At 41.0% G+C, this 25,054-nt stretch overlaps 2 protein-coding genes across 3 annotated transcripts in view; both read right to left on the minus strand.

Annotated features, from left to right (window-relative positions):
* Positions 1-14,237, minus strand: part of rgl3a (ral guanine nucleotide dissociation stimulator-like 3a) — a 28,596-nt gene extending 14,359 nt beyond the window's left edge. The window contains exons 1-6 of one of the 2 annotated variants that reach the window (XM_085796163.1): positions 14,101-14,237; positions 13,653-13,746; positions 12,547-12,809; positions 5,411-5,703; positions 1,203-1,247; positions 878-1,062 (exon numbers count right to left, since the gene is read on the minus strand). In XM_085796163.1, coding sequence (XP_085652289.1) covers positions 878-1,062; positions 1,203-1,247; positions 5,411-5,703; positions 12,547-12,741 — 718 coding nt within the window. In that variant the 5' untranslated portion in view covers positions 12,742-12,809; positions 13,653-13,746; positions 14,101-14,237. Of the gene's footprint in view, positions 1-877; positions 1,063-1,202; positions 1,248-5,410; positions 5,704-7,530; positions 7,657-12,546; positions 12,810-13,652; positions 13,747-14,100 lie in introns of those variants that run through there. The other variant, XM_085796255.1, reaches the window with a different exon arrangement.
* A 3,202-nt stretch (positions 14,238-17,439) lies between these two features.
* odad3 (outer dynein arm docking complex subunit 3) lies at positions 17,440-24,970 on the minus strand. The gene is made up of 13 exons (XM_085789922.1): positions 24,789-24,970; positions 24,430-24,551; positions 23,671-23,748; positions 23,341-23,532; positions 23,122-23,223; positions 22,758-22,883; positions 22,408-22,530; positions 21,004-21,153; positions 20,237-20,397; positions 19,979-20,135; positions 19,473-19,622; positions 17,890-17,977; positions 17,440-17,797 (listed from the first exon to the last, which is right to left on the minus strand). Exons 1-13 carry the CDS (start codon positions 24,865-24,867, stop codon positions 17,673-17,675), a joined length of 1,653 nt encoding a protein of 550 aa, XP_085646048.1. The 5' UTR covers positions 24,868-24,970; the 3' UTR covers positions 17,440-17,672.
* Between the last annotated feature and the right edge of the window lie 84 nt (positions 24,971-25,054).

A 25,054-nucleotide genomic window follows, 5' to 3' on the forward strand; every position in this document is an offset into this window, starting at 1 on the left:
CCCAAGGTCCTCCCGCGGTAAAATGTGATGGTCTCTGGACCAAAGCAGGCCGCCGGCACCGACCCGTGTTCCCGGCCTGCTGTGGCCGAGAGACCATCACATTCCGCGGTGAGAGGCTGTGACACGGCGTCTGTGTTATTGTTGTTTAGTGGCGCCCCCCCCGCCCCCGATGGTGGTTTTGTGAATAGAACAACAATTGTTGTATATATTTATCTTACACGAGCCCTTTGATCCAGAAATGCGAGTGTCAGAAGAGCGACAGGCACAAACAGAGCACCTTTCATAAAAGACGCTCTATCTCCTTTTCTAGAAAAAAAGCCATGTTTAGCTTGACTTTTCTCAGGAACGGAGGCTCGTAGAAACAAACGGTTTGTGGCCATTTGAAGCATAAAGTTTCACCTTTCAAATGAGCCACAGTATGTGTTGGTGGCAATAATATAGAATACACTGTGGCTCTACAAAAATCGTCAAAAAATTGCCGGTACACTTGACTAAAACTTTGGAAAGGAGTGCAGCACTCAATGAGTTAATAGCTCATGTATCTAGAGTAAACATGCACACACACCAGTGTGATATAAACAAATAATAGTTGCTTTTCACAATGAATGAAGTCGTTTTTTTCCTTACCAACCTCTCCATCTCCATTCATTTCACAATGTAATGTAATGTATTTTTTGCTTTGAATGGAGGATGTGAACTGACTGAATAAAAGGAAGGTTGAGCGCAAGATGGATTGTCTGCAAACCGTTTACCTTTAATATGAAAATCAATGAGGCAAAGTGACTGAAACTCTAATGGGATTATGTAATTAATGTCTCATGTATCTAGAGTCAACATGCACAGACAGCAGTGTGATATAAACAAACACGTCTCTTACTGGATGTCCGTGTCCCTTCCTCCTGCAGACTCTTGAGCAGGGTCTCTGCAGTCTTAGCCAGGCGTCTGAAGCAGAGACGCTGTCGTAAGTGCACACACAGCAGTCTGAGGGCCTGGTGCTGGGGGGGCTCGTTGAAGTCCACGCTGTATTCCTCCAGCCACAGACGGATCACGGGGGGTAAGGGACTGAGGGGGGAGGGAGGGGAGGCAGATTAACATCGGCCTGGACGGCAGTCTGCTTAGTGTCAGACCATGTTAAGCTTTGATTATACTACATTTGGCAAAACCAAACTAATCTATGTAAACAGAGGAGTCGCCACACTCACCTGCGAGGGCAGACGGTGTTGTCCAGGTTAGCGATTAAGTCCTCTCTGTGGAAAAGAGAAACACAATGATCAATCATTAAAGTGCCACATATCAGCGGTGGGACGGTGCTGCGACCTGGAGACACAGATCATCCTGTACAAACAACCTGCTCCCTCTGGGCCCGTTCATCCTGTGGAAGTGTCCTGCAACACTCGGGGACACGGTGGCCTTGGTGCAGGGCGTGGAGGACAAACAGACGACTGTTCCCCTCAGGAATGAATAACAACATCATTAAATATAATGCGGAGTAATTGAAGCAAAGTGCCATGCTGCTGTCCCAACTGTAGCTGCATCAAACTGTGACAATAGCATTAAAGACCCCTAAAGAGACATTTTAAAATGTGTGAAAATGTTCTGCTATAACTATTTTTTGATTAAAATTGCTTACCCACAAAAAGTTGTTTAAAATAACTCTCTAAGACACTAAAAACACGTCTATTATTTCTCCCTCATTGAAAAATTCAGCTTCTATTAATATGCATGACTGCCTGGTCAGGGTTGCTAGGTAACGGCGGTTCGCGTCAGGGGCAAGGGAGACAGAAAGGTGATGTCAAAACACGAAGCTCACGTCAGGTTTCGAGTGCAAGCTTGTGTTTTCTCCGGGGAGTCTTTGTATTGAAATGTGAATAAAGTTTATAACAAAGAAAAAAAAAAAATGATCACACCGGGATTTGAACAGTCTACAGATTACAAGGCGGCAACGCTACCGCTCAGCCACCGCGACCATTCATTCAAATCTAGTGCATCTAGCTGTATATGTGAAGTGTCACTATCGCGGTGAACTACTACAGCAAACAACGACATGAGCTCCTGAGAGCCGCCGCCGCTGCTGCTGTGAATTATAGAGTTCTTTAGGTGCTCGCATCCAGGGGCCATGCCCAGAGTCTCTGAGTTGCTCGGTAACAGGCTGGTATCATCGTCCTTAACCGCTCCTCACCCGAACACAGAGCAACGTTGCCGTCATCGCTGTTTAACGTACGTTACTCCCGCTTTATACCCTGTGCATATTTTATGTAATGAGATGGGAGGAAAATCAACGGGATTGGTTGCTATAGTTTCGTGACGCACGAAAACTGACTCCAATTTGAAAAATTGAATCCAGTTTTTTCAGACTCTGGTATTGAAACTGCATTTTCAAGTCTAAAATGCTCAGTTATAGTGTGGATTAGCAATTTTGCTCCTGAAATGCCTTGTAGCAGAGCCCACACACTAAATTGACATGTTAATCATTTAAAAAAGGACATTTTTGGTTTAGGGGGTCTTTAAATATTCATTCATAATGAGGCTGTTTGTGCTCAGTAAAAAGTAACAGGTCACAGGGAGCAAATGATTTAATGTGACTTTTACAGTTTATAAAATAACAATCACCATCATCAACATTATGACCTGTCACGCTATAGTACAGGTGGTTGAGAACTTAATGGCAGCAACAAAACATCCTGTACAGAATCCTGTGAGGCGAAAACACACTTCCCATGTTGTCCTGCGGCCAGCCTCACATCAGGCTCACAGGAAACCTGTTGCCACCAGCACCTCAGATATGAGGGTGACTGTTTGACAAATAACACAGCAAACCTACAGCGCTAATGGCCACTTCTCAAACAGGCGGCACTCTGCAGCACGTTAAACAAAGGTGAGCTTTGAAGCAATGATAAGGAGCTGATAGAGGAAAAGTTCAACTCATCTACTAATTTCTATCAACGGTCTCCTTTATAACCACTAACGACCGAGGAGTTTATTCGTGACACTTATTAGATGCGGATAAACATGTATCAGGTCAAATCCCTACGCTTCATCTAAGTGGAGAAGTTCCTGTGTTGGGTGTGGAAGGCGTAGTCATGACGACTCCGGAGAGGAACAAAGCTCCCAGGTGCTTTGTTTAACTCATGACGATAATACCTGTCATAGAAACTTACCCTGGGTCAACAGAGATGGTGTTACATTGTTGTTGCCCTGTTTCCAGATAGTGTTTGTATCACAGCATAAAGCTGCTCTATTTACATTTGTATAAGAGCAAACACTAGAACAACAAATCAGTCAAGTAACAAATCAATGACCAATACCAACAACGCCCTCAAATCTGTGTTTTGTTTCTCATAAGGAGACGTGTCACATGTCCAACAACTTTGGCTTTTTCATATAGTAAATTCAACTCAAGTTATTTCAGTCATATTCTAAACACTGCTTTACTGACACTACTGTTTTATTAACTTGTTATTTTGTTATGAATCTTTGTGAGACTTTACAATCACAAAATATAACCGGTTGCACTGCATGTGAGAATGTAAAAACAAAATCCAGTCATTTTGGAAAGACATAACCTACATAATGTCATGACTTGATCGCTAATATGGTGGTTCCACTTGAGGCCAAGCTCTGTTTATTAGGTATCTATCCTAACCACTTTGCACCAGGCCGCAACACTGCACCCATGATTGATCCATCCATCCCTGCTTCAGGCTAGGAGAGTAACTGCATTGAGGGGTAAAAGTATGGACGGCCCTACACCTGAAATATCATGCTTCACTGCAAAAACTCAAAATTTTTCCTAGATATTTGTTTCATTTCTAGTCAAAACTAATCTCTTTCCACTTAAAATAAGACTCATCACCTAAAAATTAACTTTTTATAATTTAAGTTTCACTTGTTTCAAACAAATTTTCACTTGAAATAAGTAGAAAAATCAGCCAGTTAAAGGTTTTTGTGCTTGAAATAAGGAAGAGAAACTTGCTCCACCATCAGATTTTTCTACTTATTTTAAGTGGGAAAATATGTCTGAAAAAGTAAAAAGTGTCTAAAAACAAGCTACTTTTTAATGTGATGAGTCTTATTTTAAGTATAATGAGATTTGTTTTTACTAGAAATTACATTTTGACTAGAAATAAGACAGATATTCTTGAGGTTTTGCAGTGTTGGCACTGGAGAAATTAACTTAAGTTGCCAAAGGGAAGCTACACAAGTTCAGAGAAATATGGGACACCAATGTCAAAAACAATAAATATATTGTTAAAAAAAAAAAATGTAACCGCTTTCTGAGTCACCTGCACTTATTTACCTGCTTGCCATGTTAATAAGTTACATGGGAAGATCTATAATATGAATATGAAACTGTGGCCAGCAGCTGTTGAAGTTATCTTGGCATAAAGACTGGAAACAAACAGAAGTGGTCAGCTGGCTCTGCCCAAAGCTTATAAACCCCCCATAAAACATGGTGGAAGTACAGTAGTGTTTGTCACATTTAGACAGCTGGTCTGCGCTTTTCCCCAGTGCCAGTCTTAGTGCTGAGATAAGCTGACAGCTGCATTCGAAACAACAGTGTTATAATCTTCTCATATAACTCTCAACGAGTAGCCAAATAAGCATCTTTCCTAAAATGCTTTAAAGGGATAGTAGCATTTTTTAAAAGTGGGGTTGTATGATCTACAAATAGCCCCTAAGTACTTTAATTGCAGTAGAAGACTCTCTGCACTCCTCCCGTTAGCAACGCCAGCCCATAGCCCTGCCCAGAGATTTACAACATACATTGTTGTGAATGGACCCAAAGAAACGGCCTAATTTCGCGGCCTAAAAGAGGTTTTACCTGAAAAAAAAAACACAGTTCCATTGTTCGCTATAATATAATTTTTCCCAGCCCTTCAAAGTGCAGGAAAAACGCAGTTTTTATTTGGACCTAACCAACTGCTGATCAGCAGGCGCTAACCCTGGGCAGAGGGATACGTGAGTTGGTCCAAATAAAAACAGCGTTTTTCCTGAACTTTGAAGGGCTGGAAAAAATGATATTATAGCGAACAATGGAACTGTGTATTTTTTTTCAGGTAAAACCTCTTTTAGGCCGTGAAAATAGGCTGTTTCTTTGGGTCTGTTCACAACACTGTATGTTGTAAATCTCTGGGCAGGGCTATGGGCTGGCGTTGCTAACGGGAGGAGTGCAGAGAGTCTTCTACTGCAATTAAAGTACTTAGGGGCTATTTGTAGATCATACAACCCCACTTTTAAAAAATGCTACTATCCCTTTAAACACAGGGTCTCCATCAGCAGAGAACTGTGCAGATCCCTCTCAGTGGAACACCAATAATGAGCCAACATGTGGGCTTCCAGACCGGCCGGCTGGGCCCTCATGGGTTTTGTTAGCATACGTGTCAGTTCAACAGTGTGGAGGGTTTCTCACCTCTGAAACAGCAGCTCGATGAGGGTGCTGGTGGAGGTGAAGGCCCTGTAGGTGGAGAGGAAGATCCGGGTGAAGTCGGCGTCCTGCTGCTCCCGGTCCAGCAGGTGGGTGACCAGCCGCTCCAGGGTGGCGGCCTTCAGCCTGCGCACCTTCACCGTGTGGTACTGGGCGAAGCCGAGCGCCGTGGGGAGCTCCGCCGCCGCGTCCGAGCTGGGCGGGACGGGCTCCCGGCGCAGCGTGATGCCGAACACGGCCCCGTCCTCCTCCTCCTCCCCCCACTCCTGCACCGGGTCCTGCCGGGGGGAGAAAGCAAGGTCATCAAGATATGGCATAGAGAAATTCAAACACATGATACGGTCTATTGTGCTCATTTCTTTAGGACGGTGTACATAATACAGGCCACAGTATACATATGAGAGGTTGGTTTAGTGTCTGATAAAACTAAACAGAAACACAATGATTCCCTGGACTATATAGAAGATATTAGAAACAGTGCACATTTTAATAATATTATGTCTACATGTGCAAATATGTGCATTGCAAAAATAAGACTACATTAAATAGCCTCAGCTTGTTTCAGAATTTGCCATAGAATTAAAAAAAAAAGAAGAAAAAAAAAGTCACAGTCGGGGAGCTCCTTGGACCCAGGCTGTTTAACTGAATGACTGTGACAATCCGACATATCTGCAACAAATACCTCATGAGTCATGACAAATGTGATAAACCTTCAAACTCAGTAATGTCATTAAAAAGGTCAAACTCAACGTCAATTAAGCTCATTCTTGAGATTCTGGCTGTGACCCAGCCTTGAACTCTGACGCAGACAGACACCTGATGACTAGTTGGCAGAAAGACCTTCACTGCCTGAGTGTGTTTACGTCCAGGAACACAGGGAGAATTTATTCAGCCGTGACATACTTTTTTAAAATTCAATTCCAACTTGACACCTTTTTTTTTTTTTTTTTTCTTTCTTGGCTCTGAACTGATCTTGAAGTGGAAAAGAGAAGCCAAGTAAGTATAAATGTTGATAACCTGAATATTTTTTAATTTATATGACAGTTGTGGCATGTTGATATTTACACTTACCATTTTTTCATATTCATTCTATTGAGAAAGAATAGCATCATAATATTGCCTGTATGATTACCCATTATTGATCTTGGCTGGCACCTATCTGCTTTGTCATCTAATGTGTTTAATGTGCTGTTTTCTTGTCTGTAACAACATCTATTGCACGTCTGCCTGTCCTGGGTGAGGGATCCCTCCTCTGCTGCTCAACCTGAGGTTTCTCCGGTTTTTCCCTGTTAAAAGGGTTTTATGGAGTTTTCCCTCAGTGGATGTGAGGGTCTAAGGGCAGAGGATGTTGTTATGATGCTATGTAAAGCCCTTTGAGACAAACTGTTTGTAAAAACGGGCTATGCAAATAAAATTGCCTTGCCTTTTTCTTTCTTGTCACACCATTTAACCACTACATACTACTACAAACATAATGTGTTAATATTACTGTACTATGTCATCTTAGTTATTTTTTAATCACACAATTCCACCAATAAAAATAAGTTAAACACACTCCATTTACTGTAACTCTGGGGTTGTATACAAACACAACAATAATGTTCAAGTAAGTCTCTACTAAAACACTGATTTTCCTCCAACACCACATGAATGATGATGGTGCCAGTAAGAAATGTCCTGTTATAGTGCCCTATAGTGACTATGTCATTCAGATTAAAACATACAAAGACAATTACAATATAAATCATTTAGATAAAGACAACAATAATAGGTGTGACCTGTCGTGATAAGGTGTGTGCCTAATGACAGATAAAGTTAAAAGGAAAGATGCGGTCAAAGTGAAGCCTGATGCTGATTGTCAACAAGCACCTCAGTTAATAACACTGTTATTTAGAGCTCATCTGACAAAAGCAGCATCCAAAAAGCACCTGATACCACATGACACAGACTGTGAACCAAGTCAGAGCAGCTGCTGGATCAGACATCCTCCACTGAATGCAAACATTTATCCATGTGTTTGTCTCGGTGAGCACAGAGAAGCGATTAGGCTCCACCACTCATGCAAACTTAAAAAAAAATGCAAGGTTTTACGTCATTGAACCTACCATCGATAAGTGCCATTTTCCCATGTTATGTCAACTGAAAAAATGAATCCCAATCTCCTGCTGCTGCGGTGCTCACGGGCTCAGCTCCGTCCTCCCACAGCTCACTTCACTCACACGCTTCATTTTTTCAGACACGACCAAGTATGAGACAGAGTGAGTTAGTTCTGTCCTGCCGCTGGAGTCACGCTCGAGCAAGTGGACAGACCAGTTTAAGAGCGGAGTGTGTTTCACTGGGCGGAGCTAATAAGTCAGGTGTGGGCGGAGCTAATACAGTGGACCAATGGATATTACAGAGAAAAATTTTATGCAGATTTTAAAGCGAGACACTACAGGCAAAAACACTGTTTTTTCACGCACTTATCCATTTTGAGATTTTGGGCTATTTTTCTTCCTCAACATGTATTCTTTCAGAAAAGTCAAAAGAAATGGTAGAACATCCACATTAAGGTGGTTATTTTACTTCATTTTGTCTCTTTTTTCAGTAGATTTGTCCAAAATTCACCAACAGTTAACAGACCAGTACTGTGATAGACTGAGCTGTGCTTGTTATCTGACCCATGTCATGTCAGGTATCATTGTAAAGCTCTCTCTCTCCTGAACAATGATGTAGGCTCCAAAAATTGTCATTTCCTTTGTATCCTCAACCAATTGTAAAAGTATGATTTACATTAACAATCTATGGAATTACAAGTCTTTAAAGGCCGTTTCCTCAAAATAAGTTTTTCCTCAGACTCTGGGCCTGTAATCTCCACTTCAGCAGCACTTAGAGACACCAAACCTTCCAGTTTTATTCCTGTCTATATTCTGAAGGTTTTTACAGAGGGGATTGTTGATATATCATTCACAGCCTGATTTATACAACATTTTATCCCTAAAAACATGGCAAAATTGGATTTTTCAGGGCTGGTGACAGTATTTTCTCATTTACAAAGTGATAAAAAGAGCTATCCAAAATCCCCTCTGTAAAAACTTCTGACTCTAATATGTCAACAAAATAAAACAAGAATTTTGAAAGGGGCTTTATCCATTGTTCAGATTTCGGTTCTGGAAATGTATTCAAATTAGCGCATATTTATTGCCTCATTTATATATTTAAACATAAAATTTGACAAAACTTGTAATACAAAAAATATTTGTCTTAATGTAGCTAAGTGATAAACTTGGGAAGTTTCATGGTGATATCTGTTATTCAAAATTTTTACTCTATTCACCTGTAGTGTCTCCCCTTAAATATGAATATATTATCCTATAGAAAGTAACAAACATTATATAAAGAAAGTATTAATAATAGTGGGTTGCCTGAAAAAAAAAACATTTAAAAAAGTTATCTTACCATTTTAATGTGCTATTTGAATAGTCACAGCAGCCACTTACAGTACACGTGCTGGCAGTAGTATACATATGATATGGGGTCACATTATGGGCTTAAACCAGTTAAAACTATTTAACATGGTAAAAAACACTCAGTCACTAAAAGAGAAGTAATTTATTCACTTATTATTACTTAAAGAAATGTGCAGTAGCTGGAGTACAGTACAGTACAGTGGTCAAAGTCAGTCCCTGCACACTGGAAATGACTGAGGCTGCAATATGAACTGTTGTAAATATTCTCACAATGTGTTGCAAAAGTCTTAAGAAACTGTGACCGACAATAATAAATGAAACACAATGACCATAAGGAGACTTTATGAGGTTCTATCACGGTGTCACATCTGTGGGCCTGGAAAGCCATTATTCCCAGTTAGAGACGACGTCTGTGGGCTCTGCTGTCAGCTCCACTCTGTCTCAGTACAGCATGGCCGCTATTTTATAGTCAGACCTTGAAACCTTATTCGGATGCTTGACAGTCTAGTCTAGTGTATGCCTCATGTGTTTTTATTATTGTCCATTTCGTGGGGCATTAACATCCATGTAGGCAGCAGGGTGGTTCAGTGGTTATTACCACTGGTGCCTCACAAAAAAAAGTTTCCAGTATCAAACCTAGTGGCTGTGAGGAGTTTTCATGTTCTCCTTATGGCTGTGTGGGCTTGTCCTGGGACCAGCTTGCCCCCACAGTCCAAACATGTGTAGGTTACTTTCATTGGCTAAGTGTTGACTCTAAACTGCCCATAGGTGTGAATGTGAGTATGAATGGTTGTGTGTTCCCCCTGCAATAGTCTGCTGACCTGCCAACCTAACCTAAAACCAAACTAACCAGACTGCTACATATCTGTTCAAAGATTGTGGGTCAAACTTTGGAGTTACATTTTCAAGCAGCATACACTAAAAGAATGTTGTCCCTTGCAAGTAATATCTCATCTGACCCCTCTCATGTGTTATTCGAGGAATATCAGCTTCTGCCATCAAACAGAAGGTTTAGAGTTCCACAAGCTCGACTGAACAGGCTGAGGAACTCTTTTGTCCCTCAGTCTGTCAAACTGCTAAATCAGAGTTTGGTCTTTAAATAGACCCTAAGGTTCATGTACAGACTGAGCACTGGGTGTTGCACCAAAGACACTTTGTAATGTTGGATTTATGTTGCGAGGAGTTAGGAGGTAGTTTGTGTTTTTCTTTAAATGTGACTTTTGAGGGTAACATTTATGCTTTCTGTAAATGTATGTTTTTTGTATTTTGTTATTATTTATGTGAAACTTTGGACGTCATGGGACGCAAGACAAATTTCAGAGTGATCTGATAATAAAGTATAATCTAATCTAATCTAATCTAACCTGTGTACCCCACCTCGCCTGTCAGCTGATTATGGATGAATTACCATCGTGTGTGATAGCAAATTATGTTGTTAATTCATTTAAAAAATTCTAGTCAAATCACCAAACCCTTGACCCCACTACAGTCACACATATCCCAGCTTTACGTTCATTTCATGACTATTTATTATCACTGTGGGCGTACTGTATTCTTATTGCAAAAACTCTAAATCTTTCCAAGAATATTTGTCTTATTTCTTCTCAAAATGTCTAATTTCAAAACTAAACTCTTTTCACTTAAAATAAGACTCATCACCTAAAAATGAACTTGTTTTTAGATCATTTTCATTTGTTTCAAACAAATTTTCACTTGAAATAAGTAGAAAAATCTGCCAGTGATCCACTTTCAGATTTATCTACTTATTTCAAGTGAAAATATGCTTGAAAGAAGTAAAAAGTGTCTAAAAACAAGCTACTTTTTATGTGATAAGTCTTATTTTAAGTATAATGAGATTTGTTTTGACTAGAAATTACATTTTGACTAGAAATAAGACAAATATTCTTGGTAAGATTTTGAGTTTTTGCAGTACATGACAGAGACAATGTTGTAACACCTGATCAAGAACAAGTCTGTTTAAAACAACTCCACGTTCTATCAGGAAGTGTTATTTTCAGCTTCACAAATATCACCCCAGATCATTTTACAGGAAGAGATCAAATGCAATATTCTCAGGAAGATATTTCTGTCAACTAAAAGCCACTAACAACAGTGCACACAGAGCGTCTGAGTCTAAAAGAATCCAGTCGGGACAGTTTTACTCAATACCTTGGAGGTTACATCTCTGCCCATGATGACAGGGGTGGAGGACATACCACATGAAAACAGGTCTGGTGTGATTCTAAAGTGACGTCAACTCTGTGGCTTCAAGTAAGCATGAATCCTGGAAAAGGTGGAGATGAAAATCTTTTGGTGGAACCGAAAACACCACACAGGGAAAAGAAAAGATAGCAAAACTGACAAGCAAGCAAGATGAGATGTTATAAAATTAGGCCATCCGCCGCCTTTGTAGCTCAGGGAGAAGAATGAGCTTTTTGTTTCTCTAATGAGTTTCTTTCTCTCTGAACTGAAAATCAACCCTTCATCTCCCCCTGTTTGTCCACACCACCCAGTCCCTCCACACAGTCTGGACAAAAGAGCAGAGAAACAGACCCTCAATTAGTACTGATTAGACACATGAATGGGTGATGAGGTGGCAGGTCGGCCGGCAATGAGCCAAAGCACCATGATGCTGAAATATACTGGTTACAGTTATTTCCTCAAAAACCTCACTTGGCTTTTTGTCTAAAACGTGCGGTAGAGCCACAGGAACAGGATCGGTCTACTGTAGATGTTGATCTGAGTCACAGAGCAGCTTCTGCTGTCCATGATGCCGTGTGAAAAAATGTTAACCTGAATGGAAAACAATGGTGGAAGTTCCCAGAGAGAAACCAAGAGTAAACAAAGGCTGAATATATGACAGCTGTTCCGTCACAGACACGGATACAGTGTGTTTTATAATACACGAGCTGGTAAATCAACCCTGATCATGCTTTACGTGTAAATGACACTGAATCACAGGTGACATCGTCTCAGTAAAATTAAAATGATGAATTGAATAACATAAAAAGTAAGATAATCAACCATTTGAAAAAAACATAACCACTGTACTGAAAAGTAAATGGGACATTTAAGGGCATAGTGTTGTGGCTGTCTGTTAGACTCTAACACAAGTGTCTGTTAGGCAACAATGAGTTCATTAATTAATTGACGATCAACAGAACATTAATCAGTGATAAAATCCATTGGGTTTTGGATTGTTTGCCCATGTCAACATGTCAAGTCAATACTTCCTGAAGTTTTACGGACTGATACCTGAGAGGTGAAATCTGTAGATCAATAATTGATGAAAACTATTTGCTTATAGCCGCCCTAGAGGTCAGTGATTGATCACTTAAGAGTCAGACTCAGACATCTGACTCCATAATGTTTCAGATCAATCATAAGCCATGGGTCTCAAATTTTAAAAAGCGAAATGTCAGACGATGTTCTATACTGTATCATATTAGAATGAATCATATTATATTGTTATACTTCCTCCTGGCTTAAGGAAGAGCACCTCACCCTAAAGTGAGTGTTAGTATACTGTTAATGTTTCCATATCTCGGTGAAGACTTCTGAAGATCTGTTTGTCCAAAGACCAAAAAAGATGAGTGTGTGGATGCTTCGACCTCTGTGTCTTATATTTCAACAACCTGTAAGCCATTTAAGAACGGGTTTTAACTCTCTCACCTTGCACTGTGCATCGGTGTCCAACATCTGGAAGCTCCTCAGCCACACTCCGGGCTCTGTGTCCATGTGGACGTCCACGCACTGACTGGGCCTGAGCCACAGCAGCCTCTTCATCCGGCCCATCCTGCTGCAGAGGCCTCGGGACTCCCCTCCGCCTCCGCCGCCGCCTCCACACGCTGCCAGAATGGTCCTCATCTCCCGCTCCGTGTCACGCTACAGATCCCACGCACCTCGTCAGATCTCTCCCACACCTGCTGCCTCATCTGTGTCGGGGAGGAGAGCGTGAGTACAGTCAGCCACGGCTCCTCGCACTATCATTCCAAACAACATGCACTGTATGTATGTAGGCCTATGTAATGCCACGTAACGCTGAGTGTGTGTGTCCTGTCCTGGTTTTGCTGTGGGTGTTAAAACAACACCACATAACCCAGTATCTTCATGAAACAAAGACAAGCTCTAAAACAAAAACTGGGTCAGTGGTGGCTGAATGTAAGTACACAAATCACAATTAAATTAACCATGCAGGGACATAAATAGAGTTAATGATGCTGCCTAATACAATTCAGCAGCAGCAGCACCACAGATAACGTGAATCATTTAAACTCACCTAAATCCCTTCACAAATAAGAGGGCCGTGTAAAACTTGTAAACTACAGAGAAAAGCTACAATCTATAAATTATACACTCCCACTTTGTCTTGATGAAGTGAGAAATTGAAATTTGACTTAAAGCACTTAGCTGGAAAGGAGCATAAACAACAGTGTGGTTGCTTTTAATGAAATGGCAGTACTGGCATTGGCAGTAGCTATACTGTATGCTCTAAAGTGGTATTAAATAAAATACAAATACTGCAGTGATAGAGTCTGGACCTTTCTGGTCAATGCTGCATATAACCATAAAATAGCAGCAGTATAAAAAGCAGTGTGATACCCACTACAACAAATTACACCACTACTTCTCAAAGCTCAACCAGTCTTAATAACCGAACACCAAGTCTTCTTTTGTATCAACCACAAGACAAATATGGATATATATTAGCATTCATATAATAGGCTACTTTAAATACAGTTAAAAACATATGAAGGTAAAGAAATAAATCACTTAACTGTACTTGTGGCTCTCCTGGATCAGCATCATGAGTCCTGACGTCCTTGGAGCATGTTCAGATCTGTAGCCTGTGTGTGTGTGTCTTCAGCCGGACTGATCATGCAGAGACACAGTGTGAAACTTGGATGAAGACTCCGGCATTTATCACCGAGGGCGGATTGTTCTTTGCGTTTGTGGGTGGAGGATGCTCTGCGCATGTTTGTTGGAATGGCCTCCTCCGTGTTTGGCTGTGCTCTGAGAAAGATAATTATCTGCAATTATGATCCTAGTCTCTAACTCCCCATTGGAATAAGACACAAACTCTCTGGCTTCAGTGTCACTTTGGCTACTGATACAAACAGTAAAAGACGGGCTATGTACACGAAATTCACAATAATCCATTCGCTTTTTACTAATGAACTCGACCGTCTGATGGCATCTGTCGATTAAATATTAAATGTGTCTTACCTGGGTGGGCGACAGGTTACTCAGAGCAGGTGGACGTCTAAAGCCATGATAGAGTCACGACTGAAACACTTGACATGTTAGATTGAGAGGAGATGTTGAAGAAACGCTGTCCCGCGATTCAAAACGTGTACCAGGAAGCGCAGCGGGGACTCCCCTCTCTGATTGGTCAATATGCGCTGATGTAGCCTATTGATTGACTGCCGTAGCTATCGGGATTTGTTTTGCACGGCAAATTACCAAATTACATATAGACCAATGTAAACAGTCCAAAGTCTCACCCAACTTCATGAGTTTTTTTTAAATTTAAGGATATTAAAACCTTAACACTTATTGATATTAAACAAAGCGTCACAACTACGAATCTATGAGAATCTTTTCAAAGAAGAGTAGCCTAATGCATGTCCATTCTGTTTCCCTTTCTTCTTATGCCCATGTCATGTTATTTATTTGTTTATTTATTTACTTATATTTTATTATTTAAAAAAAAAAAATACTGGTAATACTGCTCATAGCCATATGCACAATATAGACTAATGAGTATTATTTTTCTCTGATTAATGTGACATTATGTGGAGCCCCTGTTTGATGTTTGATCGGTGCTTTCAATTGTTTAAACCCTTTTCAATAAAGTTCATTTAAAAAAAGAAAAGAAAAGGATTTAATACAATGAAGGTTTTCACCTTTCAGTTCATCTGAGATTTAAAAAAAATATATTATGTTCAGAAATGTTTAACATAATATTTAAAGCATAAGTAAGTGGAATGTTTGTGTTAATATAAGTCTTAAATAGTTATATCTTCCGACAGCAATCACTTATATATTATACACACTTATACTTAGTGTTTGGTCTGAAACACGGGTCTGTCAGTCACTGAGCTCTGCAGTAAGCCGAGGAGAAAACTTTCCTTGTATCCTACAACCTTTATCCAATGAGGAGAGAGAACGACATAAAGGGGCGGTCCTCTCTGTGTGTGCAGCCAAGGGATGCGCGTGAATGTGGTGACGTAGGGACGAGGGCAGGGACTGCTAACTCCATCGGCTGACAAGAAGTTAGCCAAAACGACCGGATCACTTACTTCTGCTTTAAGTATAACATAGTATGTTTATTATTTATTTTAGAGTAGAGTATTGTATTTGTATAGGTGCTATAATATGTGAGATGAGACACACAAACATAGACAGTGAGTTCTTTGTTGTGATCACCACATACTGTAAAGCAGGCTCTCAGTGTCTCTTAACTAACTTAATTAACTGTTTCTTATCATGTGTCATGCTTCAGTTTAAACGCATTAAATATGCTTTACATAATGACCTCGGCCAGTCAGTGACGTTATGTCTCACCATAGAGCTGTTGGTGTATTTGCTTGTTTGTCTGTCATCGAGAGTACGAAAACAGTACTGACTGGACTTACACTAGACTTTTGAAAGAGGTCTGGGGGTCATGAAGGAGAGAGCAATCCAATGCATTTAGGGTTGGATCTTCTTAAATGGTCGGGGGCCTTTACTTTGACATACAATTATACATTTATATATTTTAAAATTTTCGTCACATTCTCAGGAGATATCATGGAAGACACATTCATTGTCTTGAGATCTTTGATAATCTGTACAATGAGTTATAGATTTGGATGATTGAAGAAATTATTTTGGTCTTTCTAGTTCTTCAGCTTCTATATTTTTTGTTTAATATCACTATACTTCTTGTCCTACTTTATATTTACTGTGGTTTTTCTCTTTGATAAAATTTAGACGATCATTCATAACATGGAGGTCTGTTGGATATGTATGCTAAATCCCAGTATTAACTATAGATGATGTCTACATTTGCTATTCAACAGCAGTTATCTGCAAAGCCACATTGGTGGAGACTTTCAAATGAGTGATTCCCAACCTAAGTGTCTGGACCAATCAAGTGGTGTTATAGTAAAGTTTTTTTTTTTTTCACTTCTATTTTTGGCTGGCCTGCCATAGTGAGGCCACCAAAACTTCTAATGTCACTGACTGAGTGTTGATATCTCCACCACTGGTCAGCAAAGTGCCAGCTGAAACCACAGCTCAGTCTTTGTCCTAAATGTATGTGTTTGATGCATAGACTGTAAAAAGAATGGACGTAGCGTCCGTGACGTCACCCATTGGTTTGGGGGAGTCTGTTTTGTGCCGCTACTACGGGGGTTTGAGCCGCGCCATGTTGGATTCTACTTGCCATATTTGGAGCGGTGCGGCCGTTGGCCGGCCGAGAGCCCGCCCACTGGCCTCGTAGCAGTGGTCGCCGGACCTGTCACTCAACGGTTCTGCGCCCTAATTGGCCAGAACTTTAAACCTAATAACAGTAAAACGGTAGAGTTTAAAAAAAATTCACCCCCCTCAGAGTGTGTGCGGGGGTAGAAACTATCGATTGAGACCAAAAAAATGAAATGTACCAGGCTGTAAATGTGTTTTTTAAAGCTGTAAAATCGGCTATTTTAACATGGGGCTCAATTGGAGTTGCTCCCTTCTGGAGCCAGCCCCCAGAGGAAGCCGAGGGGATTGCAGCTTTTTGAACGCGGAAGTGAGCTTCACTTCTCAGACCGACAACTGCCCCCTTGGTTTGATGACTTTGACAAATGATGTCATACCTAGAAAATCAGGATTTGAGGTAAAGCCATGATTACTAGTAATGTTTCATTTCATTTCATTTATTTGGAGTGAGAGCAGTCAAATATAAATATGTGAAACATGGGCTACTGTAGACTTTCTAGCCCCAAATGACAACTTTGCTTCTGTCCTCACATCAAAAACATTATATCGGTAAAGTCCTGGTGGCTACTATTATTAAATGTGCTGACAATAACAGTTGCAGGAAGTTTAAATGTGGATAGACTTGGAGGAGCTGAAAGGAAAAAACTATCTATATACACACACAAAGAAGCACCTAATTCTTGTGCTCCAGTCAATCAGTCAAAGCTTTTGTCCACAGACAGTAGTGTGGTGGTCACACTGTGTAACTCTCTGAGTTGTTGGACACTTAAGGACTTAAAAACACGGTTGTCTTTCCCTCTGACATTCAGGTATGGATATTCATTGTTTTGCCAGTTCAGCCATAGGCACTCCACCTGACATCAGTAACTGCAGAGCATTTGAGCAGAGGCGTTAATGAGATGCTCAACATAGCAGAGATAGTTCAGGTGTTGACGCTACACACAGTGGAGCTTGGAATCATGTTAGACTGAGTCAAAACCTGAGCGTCTTTAGTCTTGATGTGGATCACACATGAACAAAGGTTGGTTCCTCAGAGTACGGCGGGCTACGGTGAATGGTGTCGGTGTATAGTAAATCCACAACATCACAAAAAAAAGAAGCTTTGGACACAGGTCTGTCATGATTATAAATAATATTAGTGCAACAGTGACTCCACACAAAGGACATTGTTGTTGTCACAACATTTAGCAATGAATCAGCCACAATAAACTAGAAATTTTAGATATAAAACATTAGCTGGTTGAAATAGCACTGAAAATCCTTACATGTTCTTTGTCCTTGACTTAAGATCTTCTTTTGGTAGTAAATATTTTTCTTGTGACTCTGGGGCTGAATCAGAACTTGCCCTTGTTCTTCTTCCAAAGTTTCTTCTTGGATTTGGAGTCAATGATGAGCTGAGACTGGCGCTTCAGTGCCTCCCGTGAGATGATGTCAGCCTCCTCCTCGTCGCTTACATCCTCTGAGACATACAGCACAGTTTTTTTTTTCCGTTAAACTGAGATTAAGACTGTGTGTATGTGTGTGTGTGGGTGCATGTGGCTCCCAACTCACCGTCTTTGAAAAGGTCCAGGTCTTGGTCCTCAGGGAGCTTGACCCGGGTGTTGTAGGCAGGCAGTTTCCTCTCAATCCTCACGTAGAACTGCTCAAAGTAAAACACAAAGCGCAAATAGTCAATGATCAATGATCAGTTACCACCAGTGACAAAACTATTTTCTACATTTGTCAGTGTAATTTTTCATGATGAACAAAGTCCATTATTTCCTTGTGGCTTTTTTTTTTTCGTTTTTGATTTGGTATCAAAATATTCAAATATAGGCCTACAGTATTTATGAAATACAATGTCTATCAGACTTTTACTTTTACATCCACATTGTGGCAGTAATAAAAAAATAAAATAAAAAATGAAATGTGATATTTCACAAAACTGAAAAAATATGTTTTACAGGTATAATACTTACACTGTTGCAACATGGGATATTATTTTTGTTAAATCTTTTTTAAAAAAAAGCAGGGACTGTGGCTGACATCACATTTTGTTATGCAAACAGTTAATTGCAGTATTTAAGTTAATTTCCCTAATTGTTATGACTTGTTATGATGATATATTATGATAATTATTGGAGCTGAATGCCGGAGTGATTAGGGGCATTAAGTTCTCATTATGTAAAAGCGACGAGGGACAACCAGCGTTTTCTAGACTTGATATTTCCTTGGCAAGAACGGTAGAAGCACAAGACCAGAGCATCGCTGGCCAACAGCAACTGTCAAACAAACAAGTCTCAACTGATCTTACGAATATCAGCTCAGAGCTGCGTCAGTTACATAGATTCTGCCTCCCTGAAGTGGACCTGAGTGTTACATTGTCAATGTCATTTGTAAGTGGCCCACAGACTGTTACGTGTTTCCTACGGTACACTCTGATATCTCACGTTCTCAAACAGCGGAGGTGCTGCTGAGCGTTAGTAATAAGGAGCAAACACTTCAGGTCGCTCTGATGGCTGCTTTTCCATTTGGATAAGCTATGCAAGCACAGCAGCACGCATGCATAAATGCTCAGCCATGCTGTGCTCATGTGCTGGACCATGTACTGTAGGTTTCAGCAACAGTCACAATGTACTTTTTGCCAAAACTACATTTATCATTGGAGGTTGAAGTTGAGGTTTCTGCAGGGTTCAGCAAGTTAAATTTAAGACTACATCTAACTGACACCTCGACACAGTCATGCTATACCACGGTAGTTATTTACTATGTTTTTCAGCACTTTCCAGCGCTATATAACAATCATTCCTAATGGCATATAATAATAATTAAAGTTAGTTTTAGTATTTGGTTAAAAGTGACAGGAGCTTCCCACCTACAGCAGCTATAGTGACAGTAATGACAGTGTATGATGACAGATCTGATGGAGCTGACTCAAACAGTGTCATGTGCCAACATTCTCTGGCAGTATGTGCATTGTGATTCATCTAATGATCAGCCTACACATTCCCCACATACACTGTAAACAGATATTCTCGGTAAGTGCACGAGAACAATTTGCATGCAACTCAGTTTTCGACATAACTATTGAGTCTGTGAACCGGTATTTAAAACCACAGTGATGGCAGCTGACAGTGTGTAGAGTTCCCTCTCACCTCTTCTTTCTCCATCTCAGTCATAATAGCAGCCAGATCTTTCCCCTGAAGCTCCTCCTGCAGTAACTGCAGCTTCAGCTCGCACTGGGTCATCAGCTCCAACACAAACTCATCTGAGTCTGGAGACAGCTCGGGCGCGATATCCTCGCTCTGGAGAGAAATAGAAGAAAGCTTGTTGGCTACTTGAGTGAAATTTCAAGAAGAAATGATTTATATAATAACCTCAATGTATTGGTGTTTCCTGTTTTCAGTAGACACTTTGTGTCTAAGGCTATTAGAATAACTTGATCTAGGACTACAACCTTTCTGTTGGGACTACAATTCCCATGATGCTTTTCTAGCCTTTGCCACGTTTGACACAGGTGTCTGGCATTTTGTCTGGCATGTTACTGCTGGAACCGCTGGAATAAATTGATATATGTACAGTGTTTTGAGTGTGCGGTTGCTGTTTTGTTGTTTTCTGAGAAGAAAGGATTTAAAACTAAAGTCAAGAAGGTCGTATTTACCAGTGTGATGTGTTGAAGTTTGTTTGCCAGGTGCTCCACTCCTGCTCGGATAGTACTGATGGTTTTAACCAGCCAATCCAGATGCTCTTTAGCTGCATCGCACCTCTGCTGCTGAGCCTGCAGCTGGTGCTCACACTCCTCCAGCATCTGTTGGTCACTATTGAAGCAAGAGAAAAAGACAGGGACAGAGAGAGATGAAGCACTACACAGCTGCAGACATGTTACCTTTGATCCTCTGCCACTGTCCCGCTGTCTCACCTGGAGAGTTTCGCCTCTCCAGAGTACTTCATATCCTGGAACTGCTGGTACAGCTGTGCCTTCTGTTCTTTCAGCTGCTCCAGGACTTTCTCATTCTCTCCCTTCAGCTTCTCTAGATGTTGCTGTCTCTCCTTTTGTGAGATGAAGCGCTCCACTATCTCCTTCATGCCATGTACAGTACAGGGGGAAAAAAGTATAAATATGTAAACAGTGACAGTGACACTCACTTATTTAAAGGGATACTTCACCCAAAATCGATAACTCACCAATTTTCTACTCACCGTCATGCCAAGGAAGGGTTTGGAGAACTTTCAGATTCATCAAAACGCATTTGGAGTTCCATGGGGGGTCCGGCTGGCAAACTTGTTGTAGCAGTAGCTCCCAGTGGCTGCATGAGATTTGCTGCGAGATGTTCTTCTGTGTTTACATCATACTGTACATCCAATGGTTTACAACGACGAACGAACATCTCGCAGAAAATCCTTTTCATGCTGCGGCTTCAGGACACTTGGGTCAGTACAGACAGGATGTTTCATAGTGTGTGTTTTGGACCATTCAAAAGTGAAGTCTATCCGCCGCCATTACAGTATATGAAAATCCGCTGCCAGCCGGACCCCCCCTGGAACTCCAAAAGCGATTTGATGACTCTGAAAGCAAAACCCTTCCTTGGTATGACGGTGAGTAGATGATTGGTGAATTATCGATTTTGGGTGAAGTATCCCTTTAACAAATAAATACAGTAAATCCTTCTCTGTCCACACCCACACCTGTATATCTGTCACCCCAGTGGCCTCCTTGATACGTAGGAAGGCCTCCTCAAAAGTGGAGATGGCCTTCTCCTCCTCCACTGCCATCCTGGTGGTGCTGCGCTGGGCCTCACTGCTCAGCTCATCTGGCTGCATATTTGCTCTCTGGATCTGCAGGGAGCGAAGTTTACAACCAACGCAAAAGTGAATTACTCGTGTTTACCACACATAATGTCTCTGCTTTGAATCAAATTACATATGTGGCAAAGAGTGTAATGAGTGAAGGTGGCCAGTCATATAAAATATGAACCATGTGAGTGGGATTTTGTAATTGCGATGTGAAGTCCTGAGTAATGGCTAAGAAGTGGTTACTGAGGTCACTGTGACCTTTTACCACCAAAGTCTAATCAGTTTGTCCTTTAGTTGAAGTGAATGTTTGTACCAATTCTGAAGAAATTATAGGCATTACAGAGATATGTTTTGCAATATGGAAAATCCTGTCCATGTGATCGTGACAGATCTAGAAATGGAGAAACAACGTAAAAACGATGGTAACACTTTACTTGACGGGTGGGTGCGTAGCACATTCATAAGACCTTTCATAAGGTATTTGTAATGCATTCATGACGGCTCTATAAGGAATTCATACACTCCTATGGAATAATGAATGATGAATTGAAATAATGATTTTTAAAAAAAAATAAAAGTACCCTAATTGCACCTGGAAACAAGAATACACACAGTACAATACAGTCAGTGAAGGCTTCATAAGGGCAAGGAGTTATTTGTAAATGCTTCTTGGATGGTTTATGAATGTTACTTCGCATGTCACTTTACTATACAGGTGGTGAAGGATTCATTACTGAATTACAAATGATGCTACCTCTGGAATGGTTCAGTGTCTGGGCAACTTTGGGCGACAGGAGCAAACAATGCATAAATTCTGCATGAGTTTAATGAAGCCTTTGCACGACTTGGTATTTTGTCTCTGTAGGTCTACTTCCAGGTGCGTTAAAGGGACTTTGATGAAACATCTGGGCAACACACTATGCATTTGTGTTTTCGAGGCCTTCATGAACCATTGCAATAGAATGCTGAATAGAGGTATTTTGTTCTTAAATTTCCAAGTGCATTAGTGCACAAGTGCTTTTATTTGGGAGGCTTTTATTTTGAAAAAAATAATAATCCAAGTTTGTTATTCCATGACAGTGTAACCCGATGTATGAATTCCTTATGAAGCTGTTGTGAATGCATTATGAACAACGTATGAAAGGTCTTATTTGAAAAAACAGGGACAGTGCACATTAATAACATCACTGTAAATGCGCCAGAATTAGCCAAGAGGCTATTTTTCATCTGTAGTATGAATGTGCTATGCACCCACCCTCCAAGTAAAGTGTTACCGTAACATCATGTGCATCTTACCCTTCTATCAATTTTCTCAGCCTGGGCCTTGTGCTCCTCAACTCTTTTCCTCAAGATGGCTATGATGCGTTCTCTCTCTTTGCGCTCCTTGTAGAGTTGTTCCTCCTGCTGCTGAGACTCGGCCTAGCAGCAGGAAAGAAGAGGCACAAAGGACAGGGAGTGAGGGAAATATGGGAAGGAGAGAAGGAAACCATCACAGTTTAACACAGCAGTGTGTTAATGCTGGCTATAATTAAGGCACAGAAATGAGGCCAAACACTACGACTCCTCCCAACTGACAGTAATAGTCAGTGAATCATCTTCTGATGCCTTTACTGGAAACGTGCATGTTGAGAAGGGTTATCGGTCACCTTAGCAGCCTCTTTAGAGAACTGGGCATCGTTATTCATGATCTGCAGGTTGTGAAGCTCCTGTCTATGCTTCAGGATCTCTGCTTCCAGACTGTCCAGCCGGCCCTGGTAAGTCAGACTCTCCTCCTGAAGGGATGAATGTGTAAAAGTGAAGCAACAGAAAAGCACAGGAAATATATACAGAATGAATGAAAGATGAGGCAGATGTGTCAATTTATATTGTATACAGCATGTATTAACATCAATGTAATAGCCAATTTTAAGAGATTGGAAAGTGAATTTATGTGATTTTAGTGTGACAGTGGTGTTGAATTTGTGGAAAAAACATTATTTTGAAGCTTAAAAAAGTTCATGTTGGACAAACCTGCAGGTGACTTTTGAGTTTCAGATAGTTTATCATGATGTTTTCAGCCTCCTTGCACTTAAACTGGGTCTTCTCCAGACTGTTCTCCAGTGCCCGGATGTTCTGAAGACACAGTTTCATTTTGATTATTACTTATTTTTAGCTGTGTGTTTCTTTCTGTCAAGTAGAAGACAGAAATGTTGTACTTTTTGTGCAATCGCCACAGCAAGACGTAAATACCATGGCATCTTCCTCTTTTTTCTGAGCTCTTGCATCAGCAGACTGTACTCCCCTGCAGCCCTCTGGTTTCAGTCTCTGGCACTCCACCTTCAGCTCTTTTAGGCGCTGCTGATAGGTATGAGTGATGTGTTTGAAGGCATTGAGACGCTTCATCTTGGACAGCACCTTCTGGTCCAGTGTGACGAGAGCCTCCTGAGAGGCAGACATGCAGACAGGAGAGAGAGGCAGAATGAAAACTCTTGTCTGAGGATTGAATTTAAAATTTTGATTTTACTCAGCCACCAACACCATAATGACTGGACAGTAACAACAAAACATTTAAAGTCCCACCTTCCCTGACATGTTGCGGAAGGCATCCTTCTCTGCACCTCTGTTATGAAAGGCTACTTTGATGATAAGTTCATCACCCTGGGAGGGAATAAGAAAAGTATCTATTAGTGATAGTGTTGTGGTACTCGAGACCGGTCTTGAGACCACGTTTTCAAGGTCTTGGTCTCTCAGGATTGACTACATTTTAAAAGAGGGTCTTCTTGACTGTGTTGGTCGAAACCGGTCGGCGTCTTTTTTATCCTGTATCCATGCCCTGATTAATTAAAGGCCTTTTGCGCATCACCTTGTCTCCTTGCGTGTGAGTGCCTGAAGCAAGCCTTGTGCTTTTTTCGTCTCTCTGACTACATTTTTACTTGGTCTTGACTCGGTTTCAGTTGAGCTGGACAATACCACAGCTTTTTTTAAACCACAAATGTCTCTCTCTGTCACTCGCTCACTTTGCTTCATGTAATGTAATTCAATAACTTTAAGATTGTTTTACAAAAGTGTATGCTTGTGTAACCATCTGAAAAACTTGGTTGCACCAGTGTCAAAAGTGGAAGACTTTAGCAGGTTCTGTGCTGCTGTGTTATTCTGTTCAATCCAAACTTTATTTCAAAATGATCTTTTCTGTTTAGCTGAGTACTAATAATGTAAATATTTGATATTGGTCTTGTCAGGTATTAGGTGGTCTTGACTACAACATGATAGTGATGCATCTACTTGTAAGTGTAAAAAACAAAGCAAAACCAAATGGTAAACTTTGTTTGGTGTACTTACTGCATTGGCCTCTGCCAGCCTCCTGTGCAGCCTCTTGTTGTCCTGCCTCAGCTGGCGGATGGACTCTCTGTTCTTCTGGATGGCGGACTGGGAGCTCTCATAGTACGCAGCTCTGTCGCCCTCTGGTGGACACGTTCACGCGTTACACCAACAACACATTATCAATGTAGGCGTCTCATTACTTAGAACCACATATTACACAGCTAATTGCTGTTTCCATTGGACAGAGTCCTGTGTGTAAGGCTTCAGGTTAATTATGTGGTAAAGTTAACCTAAACATGGCAGCTAGCTAACTATAGCGCACTTCCTTTAGCATGAACTGTAATCGACGCTCACCGAGTGCTTGGAAACAAACTTACCCAGTAGTTGTATTTTACGTTGCATCTCCGTTATTTGGTCATGAAGCGGAGGTTTGACGGTGTAGCTACTGGACGCCATTTCTGATGCTGTTGTAAAATAGAGACCCAACACAGAAACTGTGGCCACAGTGAGCGTTAGCTAAAACCTGGAGGAAGAGCTCCTGCAGGCTGTGGGGTTGCCTAGCAACCTGTACACGGAAGCTTGTAACGCCAAAAGGCTGCAGCTCTACGGTCACCAAGGCAACACAGAAGCCAGGTCGTGACAG

Source organism: Trachurus japonicus, chromosome 1 (assembly GCF_045865225.1).
Source record: "Trachurus japonicus isolate A0001 chromosome 1, Traja_1.0".
Taxonomy (NCBI): Eukaryota; Metazoa; Chordata; class Actinopteri; order Carangiformes; family Carangidae; genus Trachurus; species Trachurus japonicus.